The sequence below is a fragment of the Haplochromis burtoni genome, unplaced genomic scaffold (genome assembly GCF_018398535.1).
Source record: "Haplochromis burtoni strain Fernald_Lab_line unplaced genomic scaffold, NCSU_Asbu1 Contig_48, whole genome shotgun sequence".
NCBI classification, from domain to species: domain Eukaryota; kingdom Metazoa; phylum Chordata; class Actinopteri; order Cichliformes; family Cichlidae; genus Haplochromis; species Haplochromis burtoni.
The window spans coordinates 1,421,253-1,441,336 of NW_024582409.1; the positions used below are offsets into that span (position 1 = coordinate 1,421,253).

Sequence of the window (20,084 nt, forward strand, 5' to 3'; positions counted from 1 at the left end):
CTTGTCTTACAATATCCTCGTTATGTCTTCCATCCTCAAAGGGGGGCCTTAATTTCCCAGATATAAGGAAGTATCAGCTGAGCACCCATATGCTGCCGATTGAGTACAACAGCCTGCTCCTGTCTGGTTGGATATTGAGAACTGTCCAACTTCCATTTGAAAAAAAAAAAGCTTTTTGTGGGAAATCTTAAGACCTTAAGGATGTTCTGTAGCAACCTACAAACATTATCTACTGTTAGATCTTGGCAAATGGTTCAAAAACTAGAAGGAAGATCTCACTTAACTTCTCTTTTCACTCCCTTATCTGACTATCCTCTCTTTCTGCCCAGGTATTTCTACCTTTTATGGCCTAATATACGGGTCTAACCTTATGTCCTTTGACCAGCTACCTGATAAATACAACATTCATAGGCACGACTTCTTTAGATATTTACAAGTGAGGGACCATATCCAAAGGGCAACAACAATACTTAATAATCAAACTGTCTCTAACTGTGAAAAGCAGATATTTCAGCCAAACCTTAGAAGAAAATTTGTTATGGCCTGTTAACAGAATTTGGGGTCACGGACACAACTTATTTGAAGAGGACTTGGGAAAAGGAATTACATATTGAGATTATTGACGAGGTCTGGGAAGAAGCCTGTGAGAATGCTAAATCTCTGAGCATCTGTAATAAAGTAAAGGCAATCCAAATTAAAATTCTACACAGAGCTCACATATCACTTTCTCAATGCCATAAATACAATTCAGGCCTTTCTCTATGTGCCCTAAATGTAAAATAGAGGTGGGCAACCTTATGCACTATGGTCCTGCCAGATAATACAACAATTTTGGTTTGTCATAAAGTGTGAACTGGATAAGATTTTCACCACTGACACTGAATGCAATCCATTGTGTATGCTGCTTGGAGTGGCGAAGGACAAAATGAGGGGGGAGTTTGGAAAGCAGCTCTATGTGCTGTTAACATTCTGCGCAAGGAAATGTGTCCTTTTGAACTGGATCACAGACATGGCCCCATGTAAGACTCAATGGCACCGGACGGTAGTGGAATATGTGTCACTAGATTTCCTAACATCCATGTTACATGTTGTTCACGAGTGATGGGAGAAGGGAGCGGGAGATCGACAGATGGATTGGTGCAGCGGCTGCAGTGAAGCGGACGCTGCACAGGTCCGTCGTGGTGAAGAGAGAGCTGAGCGTAAAAGTGAAGCTCTCAATTTACCGGTCGATCTACATCCCTACCCTCATCTATGGTCACGAGCTGTGGGTAGTGACCGAAAGAACGAGATTGCGAATGCAAGCGGCGGAAATGGGTTTCCCCTGATGGGTGGCCGGCCTCTCCCTTAGCAATAGGGTGAGAAGTTTGGCCATTCGGGAGGGGCTCAGAGTAGAGCCGCTGCTACTCCACATCGAAAAGAGCCAGCTGAGGTCGGACATCTGACAAGGATGCCTCCTGGGTGAGGTTTTCCGGTCATGTCCCACTGGGAGGAGGCCCCGGGGCAGACCCAGGACACACTGGAGAGATTATATCTCTCGGCCGGCCTGGGAACGCCTTGGTGTTCCCCCGGATAAGCTGGAAGAGGTGGCTGGGGAGAGGAAGGTCTGGGCTTCTCTGCTTGGGCTACTGCATAAGCGGAAAAAAATGGATGGATGGATGGCATGTTACTTATTAGCAGTGATGGGAATAACGGTGTTACAATTTACGGCATTACTAACGGCATTACTTTTTTCAGTAACGAGTAATCTAACTACTTACTATTCCTATCGTTGCAACGCTGTTACCGTTACACATCTTTTTAGAAGTGCATTTTGTTAACTTTTGTCTGTTTTTGTTTTATACCTTGTGAAGCAATTTGTGATCTTTTATCTAGAAATGTGCTATATAAATAAAATTTTACTTACTTATTTTACTTACTTACTAGCAAGAAAATGCAATGCTGTCGCGTTACTATTTTTCAGCAAACAGACGGAGTAGCTGTCTACGTAAGTGATCTGGGCGCTACAGCTTTAAGCAGCTAAGCGCTCCCATGGAGGGCAATCGTTTTCTGGCAGACGATCACTTTTTGGCACAACACCTGGAGCTAGGGGGGCAAAACAATCGCATGTGTGCTGCTGTTTGACTGAGGAAGAATAAAGTAGTCGTGGTAAGCCAATTACATGACCACTTCAAGATTACAAAGCAACTAAGTGATATACTGTATACCAGTTTTTAAATTGTGTTGATAGGCCTTGTAAAACCAGAGTCATGATAAACAATATATACGTGGCGTTTTTTCCTCAATAGTTTCGTCACGTTTACTGTCTAAGGACAGCGCAGCAAGCACTCTCTGCTTATAACCAAAATTTAAAAAAAAAAGAAGCAAAAACAGCTCGTTTGTGTTGGTGGAAAAATGCACCATGCCGACCAATTAAAAAAAATGATATGGCAACATGACATTTGGTTGTTTAGGAAGAGGGGAAGCTTTAGGCGTGACGGCGAGAGAGAGAGAGAGAGAGATAGATAGAGAGAGAGAGAGAGAGAGAAAGCGTGGCTCAGGCGCTTGGGAAGCGTATCTGTAACCGGAAGGTCGCCGGTTCGATCCCGGGGCTCTCTGTCCTGGTCGTTGTGTCCTTGGGCAAGACACTTTACCCTACTGCCTACTGGTGTTGGCCAGAGGGGCTGATGGCGCGATATGCCAGCCTCGCTTCTGTCAGTCTGCCCCAAGGCAGCTGTAGCTGCCTCCACCAGTGTGTGAATGCGAGAGTGAATGAATAGTGGCACTGTAAAGCACTTTGGGTGCCTTGAAAAGCGCTATATAAATGCAATCCATCATTATTATTATCACAATGTGACTCAGTTCACCCAAATTTTTGTCTTGCCTCCTATAAGGTAGTTCATCCCTCCGGCAAAGGTTACTCTTGCATTAGCAAGCTCGGACCCTCCGATCTTAGTGCACTTCATTCCAACTAAGACCAAAATTGATCCGAAGAAAGACAGGATAATATAGATGATGATAAGAGCCCGGCACATGTGACAGAGTACTAATAAATCTAAGCTCCTAAACAGTGTCCCAGAACTGTCTGCGCTTAACCCCTTCATTAGCTACTGACTTCAGGCAGAAAAACACATCCAAACACAGGCAAACATGAGAGGACACACTTGGTTATATCAAAACATGTTTAACCTTTTACTGTCTTCCATGTGTTTTGTAAAGATCACCTTGGTCATTGTGTTTGTTGTTGGTGCCCAGGCTTCTGATGGAATGGCAGGAGAAGGCTCATTACGTACTTAGATGGTAAATGATTATTATGATACAAAACTGTGATTTTAATTGATTGGTGATATTCACTAAGTAACTGGGAAATGAAAAATACTTTATTTTATTATGTATATGTATAAGTTAACTTTTTATTATGATATATATTTCAGGGTCGCAGGGGGGCTGGAGCCTATCTCAGCTGCCTCGCGACACTGAATTAGATAAGCGGAAGAAAATGTATGTATGTATGTATATATCTTTCAGTAATAGTATTTGGTTGTCTGAGATTAATGTGAATAAGAAATCAGACCTCTTTGCACGATATCCAAAGAGTCATCAGTGTAAATACCCTACACAGTACTATGCTGTGAGAATAGGTTCCAGGATGCCAGACCTTAATGCCAACTTCACAGAGTCTGACAGTTTGGTCAGGAACATGGATAAGTAGCTCACTGGAGGTCACATTGTAGAGCTCTGGCAATTTTCCTCCTGTTTCTCCTCAAACGAAAGAGGAAATGTCGGTCCTGCAGCTGGGTTGACACCCGTTTCCCTGTCGAGCCTTCTACATGTAATGACCAATCTCTGGGTATATCCTCCATATGCTCGAGACTTTACTGGCAAACACAACAAATATTGTAGTACCAATTATTGATGTGCAGTCATCAAGAAGCTAGACATTTGTGCAAGCTACAGTCTCATGCCACCAGCAGTCATGAGGACAACAACAAAAGTTGAGAAAATCAGTCAGGAGGGATAAGTAGAGAGTGGCAGTCATTGTTGCAAAGATTGTAATTTGTATGTAAGTTTTTCTCAAAATTATAAAGATATTTTTGAATATCAGTTATGAGTTTATAAAATCACACTGGACATCAGTATCCCCGCGGAACACACAATATCTTCTATTAGGATGTTGTGAGCTACTTTATATATGTGTTGTTGCTTGGTTGATCATTCTTGAACTAATGTTGCATAACTTTCTGGTCTGTTTGGCAAGAGAGTGACGGGCAAAAGTGAAACAGCCAGACAGCACAGAAGATAAGATCATATACAGGCACATAAAGAACAGATGTCAGAGGATTCCTCGACACAGACGCAAGATCAGAAATAGAGTGGTGTTTAGCACTCTCACCTCATAGCAGAAAAAGCTTCTGGTTGTGTGTGGTGTTTGCATATTTGACCAGCTCCAGTACCTGATGTGCGTTTTCTCCAGATACTCCAGCTTCCTGCCACAATCTAAAGACATGAATGTCAGGCTAATTGGTGATGCAAAGCTGGCTGTGAATGTGAGGTAGATAAAGCGCTTGGAGTGCAGAGAATAAAGCTTTTCACTCACTATGCGTTTATGTGCCACTCTGGCTCTCTTCCATGGTGTGTTTTTTGTTCTGTCTCCTGCCCCTCACCCCTACTAAATGGAGACAGATGGCTGCCCCTACCTGAGCCTGGTTCTGCTGGAGGTTTCTTCCTGTTAAAAAGGAGTTTTTCTTTTCCACTGTTGCCAAGAACTTGCTCATTGGGGGTTATCTGATATTTGGGAATATATCTGTATTATTGTAGGATCTTTACCTGAAAATATAAAGCACCTTAAGGCAACTGTTGTTATGATTTGGGGCTACATAAATAAAACTGAATTGAAAGTGCTGTATGAATGTATGGTTAAAGTGTGACCTTTAATTAAAGTTACTTTGAGTTTATCAGTAACATTAGAAAGTGCCACATAAATGCAAGTATATTACATGACGCTGTTGGTGCTTCTGCTTTGCATGCGCAAGCACAAATGCTAATGCTAATGTTAATATAACAATAAAAAAAATTCAAATCCATTTATTCTTAGCTAACTGAGATTACCTGAACTGAGATTAAAACAGAGATTTAGGGTTTAGGCCTAGGGGTCATAAGATTGTAAAGTCACCTGAGCTGCCATTTCAATAAGTGTGGGAAACACTTGTATGTCACCTTCAGATTCATATATTTTGTCGGGACCCTGGGTCTCCTGACCCAGCGTTTTTAGTTATTTGTGATTCTTGTATTTTGTGCTCGTGTGATTTATTCTATTGTTTCTAGTTTGGATCCCTTGCCCTTCATGTTTCTCTGTGCCCCCTCTGTTCTGTGTAAGTCTGTGTTTCTTGGTCTGTGTCTTTGCATGTTTTGAGTTTCTTGTGTTTTCTGTCACTCTGTATTGTGAATTATGTTCTCATGGTTGGTCTTTTGTTACTCCCTCGAGTCTAGTTTGTGTTCCAAGCTTAGTATTTCCCTCTGTGTATTTTGGTTCTTAGAGTACTCTGCTTTATGGTTTATGTCTCTGTGTTTCTTAGTTGCTGTCTCCTCCGTGTCAAGTTTGGGTCTCTGTGTTATACTTCCTGTTTTACTTTGAAGGTCTGTGTCTTATGTGAATGTGTTCTGCTTTGCTTCCTTGTCTCGTCAGTTCTGATTTCTCCCAGCCGTGCCCTCCTTCTGTGTCCCACTGCCCTCATTACTTCCCATTGTATTTAAGCCCTGTGTTTCTCTGAGTCAGTGTCACGTCGTCCCTCATGCTGTGTGGATCTCCCTGTGTCTCCCTGTGAGTTTAGTTTGTGATTTTTCCAGTTTAGTTTAGTTTGCTTTTGTATGCTTTTTCCCTGCCAGTAAATAAAGCTGAGTTCTTTGTGTTTAAACCTTGTGCCTGAGTGCCTGCATCTTGGGTCCAACTCCTGCCTGCCACACAGCGTCTCTTGACATATTTAAATTGTTATAGCTGTTGTGTTTTCATGTCTTAGATAAAACAGGACATAAGAACTGAGTAATGTAAAACCTAAAAAAAATAGGTGTGTAGTTCAGCTGTTGTAAATCCTTATTATGAAGGAACTTATGACCCAGACTATACGGTCCAGGTATAGAATATGAACAGTATGTGAAGTTCAATACATTATTTCCTCGTACCAAAGACAGACAAAAAGTAGCCTCTCGTTAAACAAAATTGCCAACTCATTACTCTCTATTGTTTTATTGTCTTTAAGAATAAAGATAATTTCTATATAAACTGCTTCAAAAAAAAAAAAGTACAAACTGTGTGATTAATAAAAGTAACCAGAAGGAAAAAATGGTGCGTTCGATACTCAAAATTCCCTGGGGAGGTACCCCTCAAAACCCAAGTTCAATGTGTTCTCCTCAATATGCAAACAAAGCACCACCATTCATACGCAAATGTGCACTTTACATTTCTGTTATGCTTTATTAATTTTAAATGATGCACCTTGATGCAGATGCAGGGAAAACACAATTTTGTTTCATGATAGTGGAAAAATTAATGTAGTAAATATGTCATGTCATGTCACAGTTGAAAGCTTAAACAGCTCTTAGAAGTAGCTTGAAGCTGTGTTGCCATCAATAAAAAAAAAATTCCATTGTTTCAGGATGCCCGTATTATTATTAGTAACACTTTTGGTTTCATAATCACGAAAGTGTTGTAAAGACAAATACTTGATTTGACATTTTTGACTCTCAAAGTAAAAACACACATTCTTTGTGAAAGAAAAACAAAAATAATTCTGTGTAGGTTAGTCACACATATGAATAAGTGACCGATGTCTTGGTGACACTGTTGATCTCTGAGATGCTACTGGCTCTGCTGCTGCTGATCGTCCTTGGTTTTTTACTCCTACTAATCTCTGTGGAAGCCAAAGACACAACGCTTTTTTGTGTTGGAACAAAAGTGTAGGCATCTTGGAACTGATGCGTAGCGTACCTCTTTGAGCTGTCAAGGTACAATTCCGAAAATGAATTCATGACTCTTATTGTATATTGCAGACTGAGGTTGGCTAATTATAAAAACAACAACAAACAAACAAATGACACAGAAGCAGTATTTTACCTTGAGTGACACCCTTCTCTTCCTGCAAAGATACTGTAAATAAGTCCTCCAACAATAAGTAAGGTAGAGCCTCCCCAGCCAATGAAGACACCTACTCCTATTTCAAACCTGCCAATAAATACAATAATATTTCAAGTGCAATTCTCCCTCATAGGAAAAACAATGATCTAAATGTGAGTCATCAAGTACGCAGACTTATCATATATATCTGCTACATACTTCTGTTCCATGTAGTTTGGATCTTCAAACTCAGCTCTTATTTTGTTTCCATAGTAGGAGTAAGCAATCATAGAACACATCCCTGAAACAATACTCACACAATTACTTAAATATTAAACAGTGCAATATCTAACAATGTGACTCAGTTCAAACAAATTTCTGTCTTGCCTCCTATAAGGTAGTTCATCCCTCCGGCAAAGGTTACTCTTGCATTAGCAAGCTCGGACCCTCCGATCTTAGTGCACTTCATTCCAACTAAGACCAAAATTGATCCGAAGAAACACAGGATAATACAGATGATGATAAGAGCCCGGCACATGTGAATGTCCCCTGTCCACAAGCAGAAAAAAAGCAGTTAAAGGCACTAAGTTCACTGGGTTTTTATCATTCTGAGGGACGGTTTGCTTACAGTTCAGTGCCAGCATGGAGGGAATTCCCTTGCAGTCAGATACTCCAGTTGAATCAGATATGCAGTCCTTCCACAGGTTCGAGTAGTAGTTTGATGTTGCCAGGACCACGTTGCTGACTTCAGACCAGGTCCAGATATCTGTTGGCATTGTGGAGCAGACCAGAATCCATCCACACACACATACTACAAAGCAGCCTATCTCCATGTACATCACCATAGTCCTATAACCCATTATTGCTTCAGATTTCAGCACCAAGACAGACTACTAACAAATCTAAGCTCCTTAACACAAACCACAGTGCATTTTTTCCAGAACTGTGTTCTTTGAACTCCCTTCTCACGTGCTGAATAGAGGAGGGCATGCAGTGGCACCGCCCCCCTGAAGAAGTCACTTAGATACGTGACAAAACATTTCTCTATTTGAAACGCTACTTGAGAAGGAACAGTATAAATAATAAATAAATAATAAGCCTTCTAGGTAGGATTTCATTACCTGAATTATTAGTGATGCACCAATGAATCCATACTATTTACATACTTAACCTTTTAATGTTAATACACATCTACTCATATATAAGCATATATTATTAACAAAACTTACCAGCAGTATAAAGTTCACTAAAATCATCTCCAGCTGCAAGCTGCAAGTAATATACACATTAAGTAATTAACAGCTATGATTAATAATGTGATTTATACATTCATTTTTTAAATTATATTTTGAAGTCTAATAGCTTGCAGGATGATGCTGTTGTTTATATAGTCAAAGAAGAAGGAGTCAAAATACAAGTTTTCTCATTCAGAGAACATTTATTTAAGCCATTCAAAATAAAGTTTAAAATCTTGTACAGTGCCACTTTTCATGTGTTGACCTCTGTATAAATACACAGGTTTATCTATCTTTCATCTGTTTTTTTTTTTTTAATTCTCCAAGTCCTCTTTATACACACTTAAACACAGACACACAACTACAAGAGAACACCATAACATGTTATGCCTCAGACTGCACCTGTTTGTTTTGGAAAGATCATTTCCATCAGCGTGGCTGTTGTTGATACTCAGTCTCCCGACGAGAATAGTTTTAGTTTTGTGCACCATTGAGTTGTTACTTTACACATAAAACAAGGAGAAGACTCATTTCTTTGGATGAAATGCATAATAATTGCACTAATATCTTTATAAAGGTGTGATTTTGCCAATAAAATATTGGACATCTTTATCGAAGGTTTAAACTGAGCAGTGTGGTGGTGATCAAAGTGATATTGATATATTAATTGATATATACATCTGTTCATCGTCATAGGTGTTTCAGTGAGATTCTTAATGACAGAAAATGCTTTTGGTTAAATCACAGCAATTATAACATAAGTGTAAACACAAGACTATGACAACCACTGGTACAAACACAAGACTAAGACTGCACATCTGTTTTATTCACGAGGTGAATATGACTGAGTATGAAGCGATCTAAAGGAAACAAAACATGACAAAAAATTACTTTCCTCCTATCTACAAGTTTAACTATTGCAGTGTCTGTTTGAGTTAAAACAGACCAACTAGACAAATGCATCTCTGTCTGAGGGTTTCGTTGGTGTTGCCTGAAGCTTTGAAAGTTGGGCGCTTGATCGTCCTGAGCCCATATAGTTAGACCCATACAGCTTGGAGGGTTTGTAGTATCCGGAATAAATGGTTCTTCCTCTGGATGGAGGCGCCATGTACGTGTGAGCATCACAGGCTTGTACTACTCTGCTGTAAAATTCAAAACATTGATGATGTTAATTATATGATGTAGTGGTAGTAGAGACAAGAAAAGGGATTAAAGTGGAATAATTTAGGTACCTTTTTCTGCGGATTACTTTATACACTGTCACAGCATAAAGAACAGCCCCGACTAGGATGAAAAAGCCTCCTGCCAATCCTAGAAAAACTGGAGATCCTAATTCATATCTGGAAGAAGTGAAAGGACGAGGAGAAAATCATGCTATCATTTAAATAATATAAGTTACTGCAAAATTTATAGCAGATATGTCTATAATTTGAAAAGATTTTATGTAAAATGGTGTATGGAGTGTGTCTGTGAAGGTTCTCAGTCATCCAGGTCATCGTAGTCAAAGGAGCTTGCAAAGAAAAGCGTCTGGACTTCTTTAAGTTGCTTGAAGACGTTTCACCTATCATCCGAGAAGCTTCTTCAGTTCTAAGGTCAAATGGTGGAGAGTCCCAGATATAAACCTAGTGGGAGTTTCCCCCCACAGAGGGACAAAAGGACCCCCTGATGATCCTCTAATCACCTGAGCCAAGGTGTGAAATTGGGTGCGGGCCCCAATCAGCCAGAGTTTCAGGTGGGTTCATTGTGAAACCTGGCCTCACCTTGTCATGCGAATTCCTGAGGTCAGATGGCCCAGGATGTGAGTGGGCGTTAAGGCGTCTGGGAAGGGATCTCAAAACTGGATTATAGATGGCAGAGAGTTGGTGTCGTAAACCCCCGCCTCTGTTCAAAGATGGTCGCTCACAGTGGACATAGATGATTGGGGCCCGCACCCAATTTCACACCTTGGCTCAGGTGATTAGAGGATCATCAGGGGGTCCTTTTGTCCCTCTGTGGGGAGATACTCCCACTAGGTTTATATCTGGGACTCTCCACCATTTGACCTTAGAACTGAAGAAGCTTCTCGGATGAGAGGTGAAACGTCTTCAAGCAACTTAAAGAAGTCCAGACGCTTTTCTTTGCAAGCTCCTTTGACTACGGTGTATGGAGTGGAAAAAGCAGTACCGCAAAACTCCTGATGCGACCTTTCGAGCAAAAGCTGTCCTGGCAATTCTGTTGATGTATAAGCAGTAGGCAGCAATGTCTGACATACCTGCGTGAAGAGGTTTCGGTGAACAGAGGAAAAAAAATGATGGCAAAACATTTACAGAGAGAAGCACGGCGTATGTTCAAAGCTTACCACCAACAAAATGAAGCACTGCTCCGGCAAAGAGCAGTTTGTCCTTGGTTTTGTCAGATCCGCCGATGTAAGTGCACTCCATCCCGACAAAGCAGCACACTACAGCAAAGAATCCAATAGTTAACCCGCACATTAGCAATCCTCTCACTGCCTGCACGTAATCTGTTCAAATCAAAAAGAGTTCAGAAAGGAGAAAATGAGAAAAAATAATAAACAACAAGGGGTTGATATGAGAATCAAATCAGACCAGTATAAATAAAACAGCTATAAAAACAGCTATGCAGTGCAGAGATTGTGATCTACAATGGTTTCTGCAATGTTTTCTCAGATTTGTAAAGATTCAATCAGCAGATGCTTGGCGATGCTTGGATGACATAATGCTGCACCAAGTCTTTTTATTTCATTGAATCTGGGAGTCAATAAAAATATGAATAAATCCCTCTTTTGGATATGGTTGAAGAATATTGTACAAAAGATGATCTCTTTTAAGTATTCTTTAGCAGTCTTCATAAAGTCCAGAATATTTGAAGATTGAATTTATAGACGCAATAAGAATATTTTTAAACCCATCAGGGTACATTATATATTTTGTTGAATCCATCCAACCATCCACTTTCTTCTGCCTATCTGATACATGGTCATGGGGAGACCATGACCTTCAATCAACTGACTTAAGGAATATGGAAACACCTTAATTTGGGTGTACGTAAAAGATTCAAAGGTTTTGGTGCTCAGTGTTAAAATATAGTGTTAAGTCTTAAGGTCTGTATTTTAGGCATTTATCCAGATGACTGTAATTTCGCTCACACAGAGAGGAAGATGGTTGACCTTTACTTACTCCAGGCCAAATGGTGTAGTGCAGTATGCTGGAAGAATTGTTGGTGGCCCCTCTTTGGTTAATGGGGGGCCATTGTTTAACCATTGGTTAATGGATAAATAATGTAACATCAAGTTTAGTTCTTGAGAACTGTATTTAGGAAAAGATCTTCAGAATTTTTTGACATTTGGAAGATGTTTCTGGATCTATTAAAAAATGGGGAAGTTGAGAAGGTGGCGAGAGAGTAAGGTAATGGAAAATATGTAACTAAATTTGGGAATGTATACCGTAACCTGATCTGTTTTTATTTTGTATTTTGTTCTTGGTTGTTGTTTTATTTGTTTTTTGGTCTTTTGTTTGTTTCAGTTTAGTTGCTTTTTTTAGGCGGGCTATTTCTTTTTTTTAGTGTCTTGTGTTTTTATTGCTTTCTTACTGCCGTATGTTCAAGAAATTTAAAGTGTTGGATATTTATGAATACAAAATCCAATAAATATATGTTTACAAAAAAAATTGGGTGTAGGTAAACTTTTATGATCAGCTGCCACTGTCGCCAGAATTGGAAGTTTAACAAAATCAGAGCCAAGTCATAAAGTGAGCTCACTGAGAAAGCTCTTATTTTTTAGATATTCAAAGTTAGCATTAGCAAATATAGGTTAAGTATATTAAAGCAAGTCTGCAGGGTAATTTATAGACGTTTCTATAAATTCCCACATATCTGACCTTTTCTTCTCAAATGAGTTATAGTATCACTTTTAGGAACTGGTGCAAAGTCAACGCAACTTTTAATATGGATCCAGAACAACAGCATGCTCTATTTGTTAATCAATAGCATTGCAAAACTAGGCGATACTATTCAAAGTGACAGATTAACAGACAGAATTATAGTCAGGAGTACAATTATTTGAAGAATGAGACTTAAAAAAATTACTAATGACTGATCACCTGACTGCATGTACATAATCTATATAAAAATTATTGGTGAGGCAAATGCAACATACAAGCAACATTCCAGAGCACTGGGTAATCTCTACAGTTGGTCACAGCCGCAGAATCTGTGTAACAGTCGCTCCACAGGTTGGACCAGTACCAGGCCACTTTGATGATGTACGAGCCTCCTTGCCCTCCGAGTTTGGTAATCCTCCAATAGTCCATTGCCATGGTGCAGAGCACAAACAGCCATCCCAACGATGAAATCAAGAAGCCAGATATTTGGATCAGACGTTTTCTCATTGTGGAAATCAAGAAGCCTGCTAATGCAGGTTTAATGGATTGTGCTGACCTTAGAAGAAGAAAATCTATTGACGTCTACTCTGGCTCACTAACTGTTCTACTGCTCTAGATTCAAGTAAAATGTGGCCCGGGTGTCCATTTAACTACGTCATAAGTGTCATGTGTTGATGAGGGCTCTGTACCACTTCATGCTGTGTTTACTGTAAACTTTTTGGATCATACCTTCTCCTGTAGATATTTCAAACGACTGTATTGATTATTGCTGTAGCAATATTTAGATGTACTTAAAAGGCTTCATCATGTTTGCACCTTGCTCGTTTCTCAAGCATATTAGCACATAATTTGAATAGGAAAGGGAAGATGACAGAACAGAATAGCTCATAATAATACTCTGTTGACCTGAGGTAATCACTTAAAAAAAACAAAAAATAAAAAAAAACCCCACAGACACAGAACTTGCTGCAACTTAGTTGTATTTACTTTAACATGTTTTAACTAAACAGAGCAATGTGCTAAGGAACCAAGAATGCTCATAATTCACTAAACATTTCATCATGTTTTTTTACCCTCTACAAGTTTGTACATTACAAAAGTTGTTTATGGTTACGTCATATTCAACAAGATAAATGGGTGTCTGTCATCATTTTAATTGCGGTCATTACAGATTAATGACAGACACGCAGAAGCTACATACAGCTAAAGACATAACCAACAAATCCAATTTTGTACATAAATAGAACGTGCTCATCGCCATAAAAAAGCTCCAAAAATAGAAAATGATGCAAGCATTTGATTAGAAATCTCTGTTGTGGGCCAAATGTTTTTGATTTATTGATCCCCCCAAGTCCAGAGAGTAAACTGTATCATAAAAACAAGAAAAAAAGATCCAGCTTCAAAAAACATGTAAGGATTTGACACTGATTTCCTGGTGAGATATGAATCAATATCAGTACATTCAACTGTTGTTTGACCAACACCACAAAGTCACATAGACTGTGCTATAATTAACAATTAATATATCTTCTAGTACCCAAACGTGGCTTTAACCAAAAGTGTATTCACATTTGTCACACATAAACATTCTTATCAAAGTGCTGGATCCTGGAGGAGGTGCTGTTGTCTGGAGTTAGCCTCTGATTTACAGACTTCGCCTGCCCTTTTGGGTAGGAGGAGATACGAGAATGTGAGGCAGCGCCTCTGTAGATATAGTTTACCTCTCTTTTGCTGTGAAGAAAAAGACATAGCTTCATTTTTACATGCCAAAAACCATTATAATTCAGCAAACAGTGGCCTGTAAAATGTGCTCATGCGTAAGTCTTACTTACTAACCTACTGGTAAAAGAACCTGCAATGGAGAAGCATAACATGGTGCCCCCGAGAATACAGAGGACAGATCCACCCCAGCCAATAAAGAGAGCAGCTCCAAGTTCATACCTAGAGACAAACAGTAAAATTTAATGGTAATGTTTATGTCTTTAATGTTTAAGTCAAGCCACATTAAAAGACTCTGTAGGGCAAACATGCTCCTTACTTTTGCGCGATAAACATTGGATCAAAAAATTCTGATGTTATCCGGTGCGCATAGATGGAGCAGGATGAGAGTGAGCACAGGCCTGAGTAAAAAGGGAAATGTTAATTATCTTAAACTGCTGAATGTGCTCTTGCTCAAATGGTTCATCTATACTTACCACTAAGAATGAAATGCACACCGGCAAAACAGGCAATCCTTGCTTTGTTTTTGTCAGATCCTCCAACTTTTGTGCACTTCATTCCCACAAGGGCAAATATAGAGCCGAAAAAGCCCAGAATGACGGCGGAAATCATGAGTGCCCTGCAAGCTATGAGGTAACCTACAGGCATAAAACAAAAATCTTACTACTTAAATGCAACCACAGGAGTCTTTTTGCACTATGCTTCTTTTTTGTGGTCTGGACCACAAGGTCAATGAGCTACTGACCTCGTGGCCAACTTAACACATAAAGTAAGAAAAACAATTTGTCATGAGTAACCTTAAGTGGTTTCTGCTACTTTGTGTTAGTGTGTCTGCTTCTTTGGGTGAAAAAAATGCCATTGAAATGTAATTTCGAGGCAAACATTAGCCTGGAAGCTAACCACTGAAACTAGTCAGCCGTGAACAAAACTCCCTGAGGTTCCCAGTAAATCTTCTTTATTGTTTTCAGGTTCTGAGAACTAAGGCTAAACATTGACATATTAGACGGTAAATGAGTTGGAGACTGGCTTTAGGGTTTGAATTATTCCGATGTAGCAATAAGCTTCAACGTGAATTTTCAAAAAATGATTTAAAGATAAAAAGAGCAGAGGTTTAAGCACATTAAGGAAAATGAGAAAGGATCAATAAAAACACAGAAAATTAGGTTAAAAGAGCATTTGAAAAGTCTTAAGATGCTATCATATACTATGGTATTAGTAAGCATACGAACATATATATACACACACACTAACAATAAATAAACAGAAGTTGAGACCTCTGGTTTAAATGAATCCAGCATACTAGTAAAATCCAAGATAAATGATAGGTGTATAATAAGAACAGAAGCTGACCATCCAGTGCCAGCATCGAGATAAATTCTTTGCAGTTGGATACTCCTGTTGAATCAGTCACACAGGTCTTCCAAAGATTTGACCAGTAGGAAGCTGTGGTAATGACTGATCCATCATCTGAAGACACCTTCCAGTAGTCAGTCGGCAAGGTAGAAGACTCCAGTATCCACCCAGCGGTAGAGAAAAAAAAGGCAACAATCTCCTGAAACATGCTGCTCATAATGCTGAGAAGAATCCTCCACTTTACTGTGGCTGGCAGTTAAATTGATGGGACCTGAAATGGACGAATGCTTCCCTGAGACTTGTTGAAAATGTAGCTAGGCTCTTGGCACAAGTAGGTTCAATGGATAGGCTGTGATTACAGTTAATGTGTTGTGAACTGTTATATTGGGAAGGGAGGAGTTTGGCCTTAAACTTCAACAGGTGGCCAGTGGTCCTTTATAGTGTTTTCCACCCACGGTACACGTCACTGTGACTCGCAGTCCTGCTGTTGGTGACTGAGAGTCCTGAAAAGTTGAACTGCGATGATCTCACAAAAGGGTTTAAAATTAAGCTTAGCACACATCCTCAAGCACAGTTTCTAGGTAGCTGCAGGTATGTGTGTGTTTTATGCGGACTGCAGTAGACACGAGGGGCACTATTTAAATAGTTTTATTAATAAGTGAAAATATTGACGACATAGTAAATTTTTTTTACATATTTAGAGCAGGATTGTTTGCGCAGAGTCGGGCAGGGCAGGTGTATTAGTTATTATTGATCTCTGGCTCTCTTCCACAGCATGTCTTTTGTCCTGTCTTCCTCTCTTCACCCCAGCTAGTCATGGCAGATGGCCACCCCTCCCTGAGCCTGGTTCTGCTGGAGGTTTCTTCTTGTTAAAAGGGAGTTTTTCCTTCCCACTGTTGCCCAAGTGCTTGCTCATAGCGGATGATATGATTGTTGGGTTTTTCTCCGTATGTATTATTTCAGGGTCTACCTTACAATATAAAGAACCTTGACCCACATAGCAAAATTGGTATGGCCCGGATCTGGCCCACACAATGTGCTTACACGTGGCCCACATACCGCAAAGAATGACGTCCCTTTGGTGGCCCAGATCTGGTTTACCAGAGGTGGCCCAAACATGGGCCAGCACAAGGCCAGTTGCAGACACACTGCTGGCCCTGTGCTGGCCCAGAACAGTTTCAGCTCTGGCCCCAGATGTCAGCCTAATGTGTACCTTAATCAAGCCAAGTAATAACAACATTTGCCAGAACACAACAGTGCAAAAGTAACATGACGAAACTCAATGAATGGACTGATTCTTATATAGCACTTTCCTACTCTCTCAGATTACTCAAAGTGCTCTATACAACATGCTCATTCACCCAATCACACACTTTCTCTAAACTGAGCGCTTCTTAACTACTTCCATGCACATTCCCACTCTTGACATGGAGACTGGAGGATCCAGGGATCAAACCACTAACCTTCTGATTAGTAGGTGACCTGCTGTACCGCCTGAGCTACAGCCACCCGGTGGTAAACGCGAGCAAACTCTCACTAGGTTTTGGATAAAGTGTACACTCACAAACCTGTCAAACCTGCATTTGAAATGTTGGTTACCACAGCAGTATAGTATTGCAACATGGCATTTGGGTCTTCGAACTAAAATAGGAAAATAGGAATATAAATAGTGCCATCATTGCCAGAACTGGCCCACATCTGGTGGACATACACCCTTCCATGATACCAGCCAGTCAGAAGTGCCAGCTTGATGCCAGATCTGGGGAAGACCTGTTTTCTATGAGCCTAGGCCACATAAACCAAACCATAAGCGGGCCAGATGTGGCATGCCATCACATAAACAGTGCCATCTGCGCCAGGCCTGGCCCATATCTGGATGACATACCACTTACCATGCCAGAAGTCAGCCCGCAGTGCCGACTTGACACCAGATCCAGGCCAGACCTGTCTGCTATGTGGGGAGGTGACTGTTGTTGTGATTTGGAGCTGTATAAATAAAATTTAATTCATTGAACAAATACAAACAAACATTTTAAAAGATACCTTATATTTTTCACCTTGCACTGGGAAGTCACGATCAGTATAGGCAACAGTTACCACCACTTCCTCATGCACTTAAAATAGCCGCATTTAGATAACTTATTAACAGCATGCCATTCTCTCTGATGTCTTACCTCAGACGAATGTCCCTTGAGTCAACAGAAATGTGTTTATAGGAGATAAACAAAAGGGCGATCAGGGTGTCTTTGACAAAGGCCAACTGAATTCAGTATGTGAATTACAGCTCCACCTGGTGGCTGTACACTAGTATCTCCCACCTTCATATGGACCTTGTCAACTAGTTGTTTAGATTTGCATTGCAAACAAGTAAAAATGACTTTGCCGAAATTTTAATGATAAACTTTCTTAAATTGTTGGTGTACTGTTAGATTTTATGTCAAATAATTAAAAAAAAAAGCTGATTCTGAAAAAAATCAGGAAAACTATTAAAAAAAGAGATCAAAGTCCTTTAAACTCGCTATACACCCTCTCCAAAATGTGAGCAAAACCAACAATTAAAGGGAAATGTGAATATCAGGTGAAGATCACAGACACCACAAAAAAATTTCAGATAATATTTGCTGAGATGAAGGGAAAGAGATGACCGTGTAACTATAAAAGAGGAACAGGATTTACAGAATTTACATAAAGGCTTACCTGAGAATCTATTTAATATAGTTAACATATAAATTGTTCAACACAAATCTCAGATACTCATGAGACATTCTTAAAGTAGGTGCCTTGGACATGCAAAATTAAAAATTTTACTCTTTGGAGTTTTTTTCCACACCCATCCTTTCTGGGATTATTTTTGTCGATATTTTGTAGAATGTGGAAAAATAAATATGAAACTGGTAATACTGATAATATGTGGCAAACAAACAAACAAAAAAAAGGATTAAACATAATTAATTTCGGTATGTTATAGACATAACTTAAATGCATTTTCTTTGAAATTTTTTTTGTTTCTTTCCATTGTGAGAAAGTAAAGCATTTTAGTTATTTTAGTATTTTATGCTTATTTTAGACCTATGCTGTCGTTTTCTGTCTTTCTCGCCTGTTAGTGCTTACATGTCTTGGGTTATTTCCCCTGTACCTGGACCCCAGAGACACCCAGTTTGACATTTCCTACAAAGAAGTTACACATTTACACATTTGCCACAATCGGTCTCTGAAATGCAAATTGTCAATTGAATTAACTGTTTGATTGCTTTGTATTAAGGGCCCATTTATCAATCAACTGTACTTGTGGCTAAAAAAATGTTAGCAACAGAAATAACAAAAGATAGAATTCAGAGACTGTGTTACATAATCTACTGTGACAGATACTGAATGCATGCTTCTATGAAAAAGAAAATAATAAAAAGTGCATATCTTACAAAATTCCATTAAAAAAAAAATTCAAATACATTTTTAAAGAATTTTGAGGACTTTGCTGATAGATTTGCCAGTAGACAAAAAGTGACACATTTGTTTCACTTAGTCACCACACATCAAGACTATTTAAAGAAGCAATTCCGCAGTATCCACACTGTACCTTACCATAAATTTATAGCTCAAAAAGATTATCAACATAATGCATGTGTTATTTAACCATAAACATAGATGTTCTGGCTGTTTGGGAAATATAAGATTTCTGATCTAACCTTCTAGCTGTAAGATAGTATGATGTGGTCTGCAGTGCAGAGATCCAATGGCATTTCCAGCACAGTTGTTCCACAGACCCTGGAGCACCCACGTTGCTGTGATGACTGAGGAAGCCCGGCTGGTGGCCCTCCATTCATTGGACACTGTGGCACCGATAGTGGCTCCTAACCCAGCCACACCACCGAGGAATGCCAAAATCTGCAAGCCTGACATTTGTTGGGTTAAGGTATGTTAGCAGTCTTTTAGTAGCCTCAAGAAAGAAGAAATAAAAATCCTTTCAGGCTAGCAAATTACACCGTGGACATGTGTTTCACTGAGATGATTAACAGACAAAACATCTTGCCTGCACATCCAGAGCTGAGGGGTGGACGCAAAGAGTAAAGGAAGTGGGCAGTTAAGCATTACATTTTGAAGGGGACTCTGAGAAAATCTCACTTAGTTTGTCCAGGTTTTCATCTAAAAATACTGTCAAGTAACACATTAACATAAAAAATAATAAAAGAGTAATCAGTAATCCTAACAAAATGAAAGTCAAAGTGACAAAGTCCAGTCCTTGTTCATCTGCTTCTGTTTAGCAACTGAATGTCTAATGATTTGCAAGCTCATTTTAACATATATGTTGTTTGTCATGTCTCCTGGTTTCACTCAAGAGAATTCTGTCAGACTTATCTAAAACAGAAAAAAGAAGAAAAAAACTGATATGTGTTCATTCCAATACTAAATCAACCTATTGACTAATAGTTCAGGCATAAAGCCACTCCTGCTAAGTCATGTTGACATAAGAGTCAGATTAAAGCTTCCCTCTGGAAATGAGATGAGCCAATAATAACAACAGTCAGCCCTAAACTGTGCCCAGTGTTGTCCTTTTATCAGCTGTTACAAGTCCCACCTTCATTGCATGAGCAGTGTAAATGACTACTGAAACTATCTGATAGAAGTATGATACCTACTATAATTAAAATGCATATTATCAACAAATGCCCTTAAAAAATATAAAATTAAAAAAATAATCTATGTTTACTGCATGTTTCAGCTGCTAAAGTTGGAGCAGGTTTTGCTTACTTTATATGCAGTTAGAAATTTTAGTCTAGTTGAGGCCGGTCGTTTCCAAATGATTACCAGATA

The 20,084-nt window shown here is 39.4% G+C and overlaps 2 protein-coding genes and 1 long non-coding RNA gene across 4 annotated transcripts; all 3 read right to left on the reverse strand.

Moving 5' to 3' along the window:
• Positions 1-5,613: 5,613 nt before the first annotated feature.
• Positions 5,614-7,977, reverse strand: LOC102296459. Its single transcript, XR_001336259.2, has 5 exons — positions 7,716-7,977; positions 7,475-7,636; positions 7,307-7,388; positions 7,088-7,195; positions 5,614-6,970 (listed from the first exon to the last, which is right to left on the reverse strand). It is a non-coding gene; the product is annotated as a claudin-10 (long non-coding RNA).
• A 533-nt stretch (positions 7,978-8,510) lies between these two features.
• On the reverse strand, positions 8,511-12,817 carry LOC102296146 (claudin-10). The gene is made up of 5 exons (XM_005921407.2): positions 12,476-12,817; positions 10,661-10,822; positions 10,486-10,573; positions 9,555-9,662; positions 8,511-9,464 (listed from the first exon to the last, which is right to left on the reverse strand). Exons 1-5 carry the CDS (start codon positions 12,705-12,707, stop codon positions 9,272-9,274), a joined length of 783 nt encoding a protein of 260 aa, XP_005921469.1. The 5' UTR covers positions 12,708-12,817; the 3' UTR covers positions 8,511-9,271.
• Positions 12,818-13,171: 354 nt separating this feature from the next.
• Positions 13,172-19,266, reverse strand: LOC102295841 (claudin-10-like). 2 transcript variants are annotated; one of them, XM_014333314.2, is made up of 5 exons: positions 18,959-19,266; positions 14,396-14,557; positions 14,239-14,320; positions 14,037-14,141; positions 13,172-13,931 (listed from the first exon to the last, which is right to left on the reverse strand). In XM_014333314.2, exons 1-5 carry the CDS (start codon positions 19,170-19,172, stop codon positions 13,775-13,777), a joined length of 720 nt encoding a protein of 239 aa, XP_014188800.1. In that variant the 5' UTR covers positions 19,173-19,266; the 3' UTR covers positions 13,172-13,774. The 2 variants fall into 2 exon arrangements, with proteins under 2 accessions (XP_014188800.1, XP_005921468.1); XM_005921406.2 differs by lacking the exon at positions 18,959-19,266 and adding an exon at positions 15,270-15,781.
• Positions 19,267-20,084: the final 818 nt, after the last annotated feature.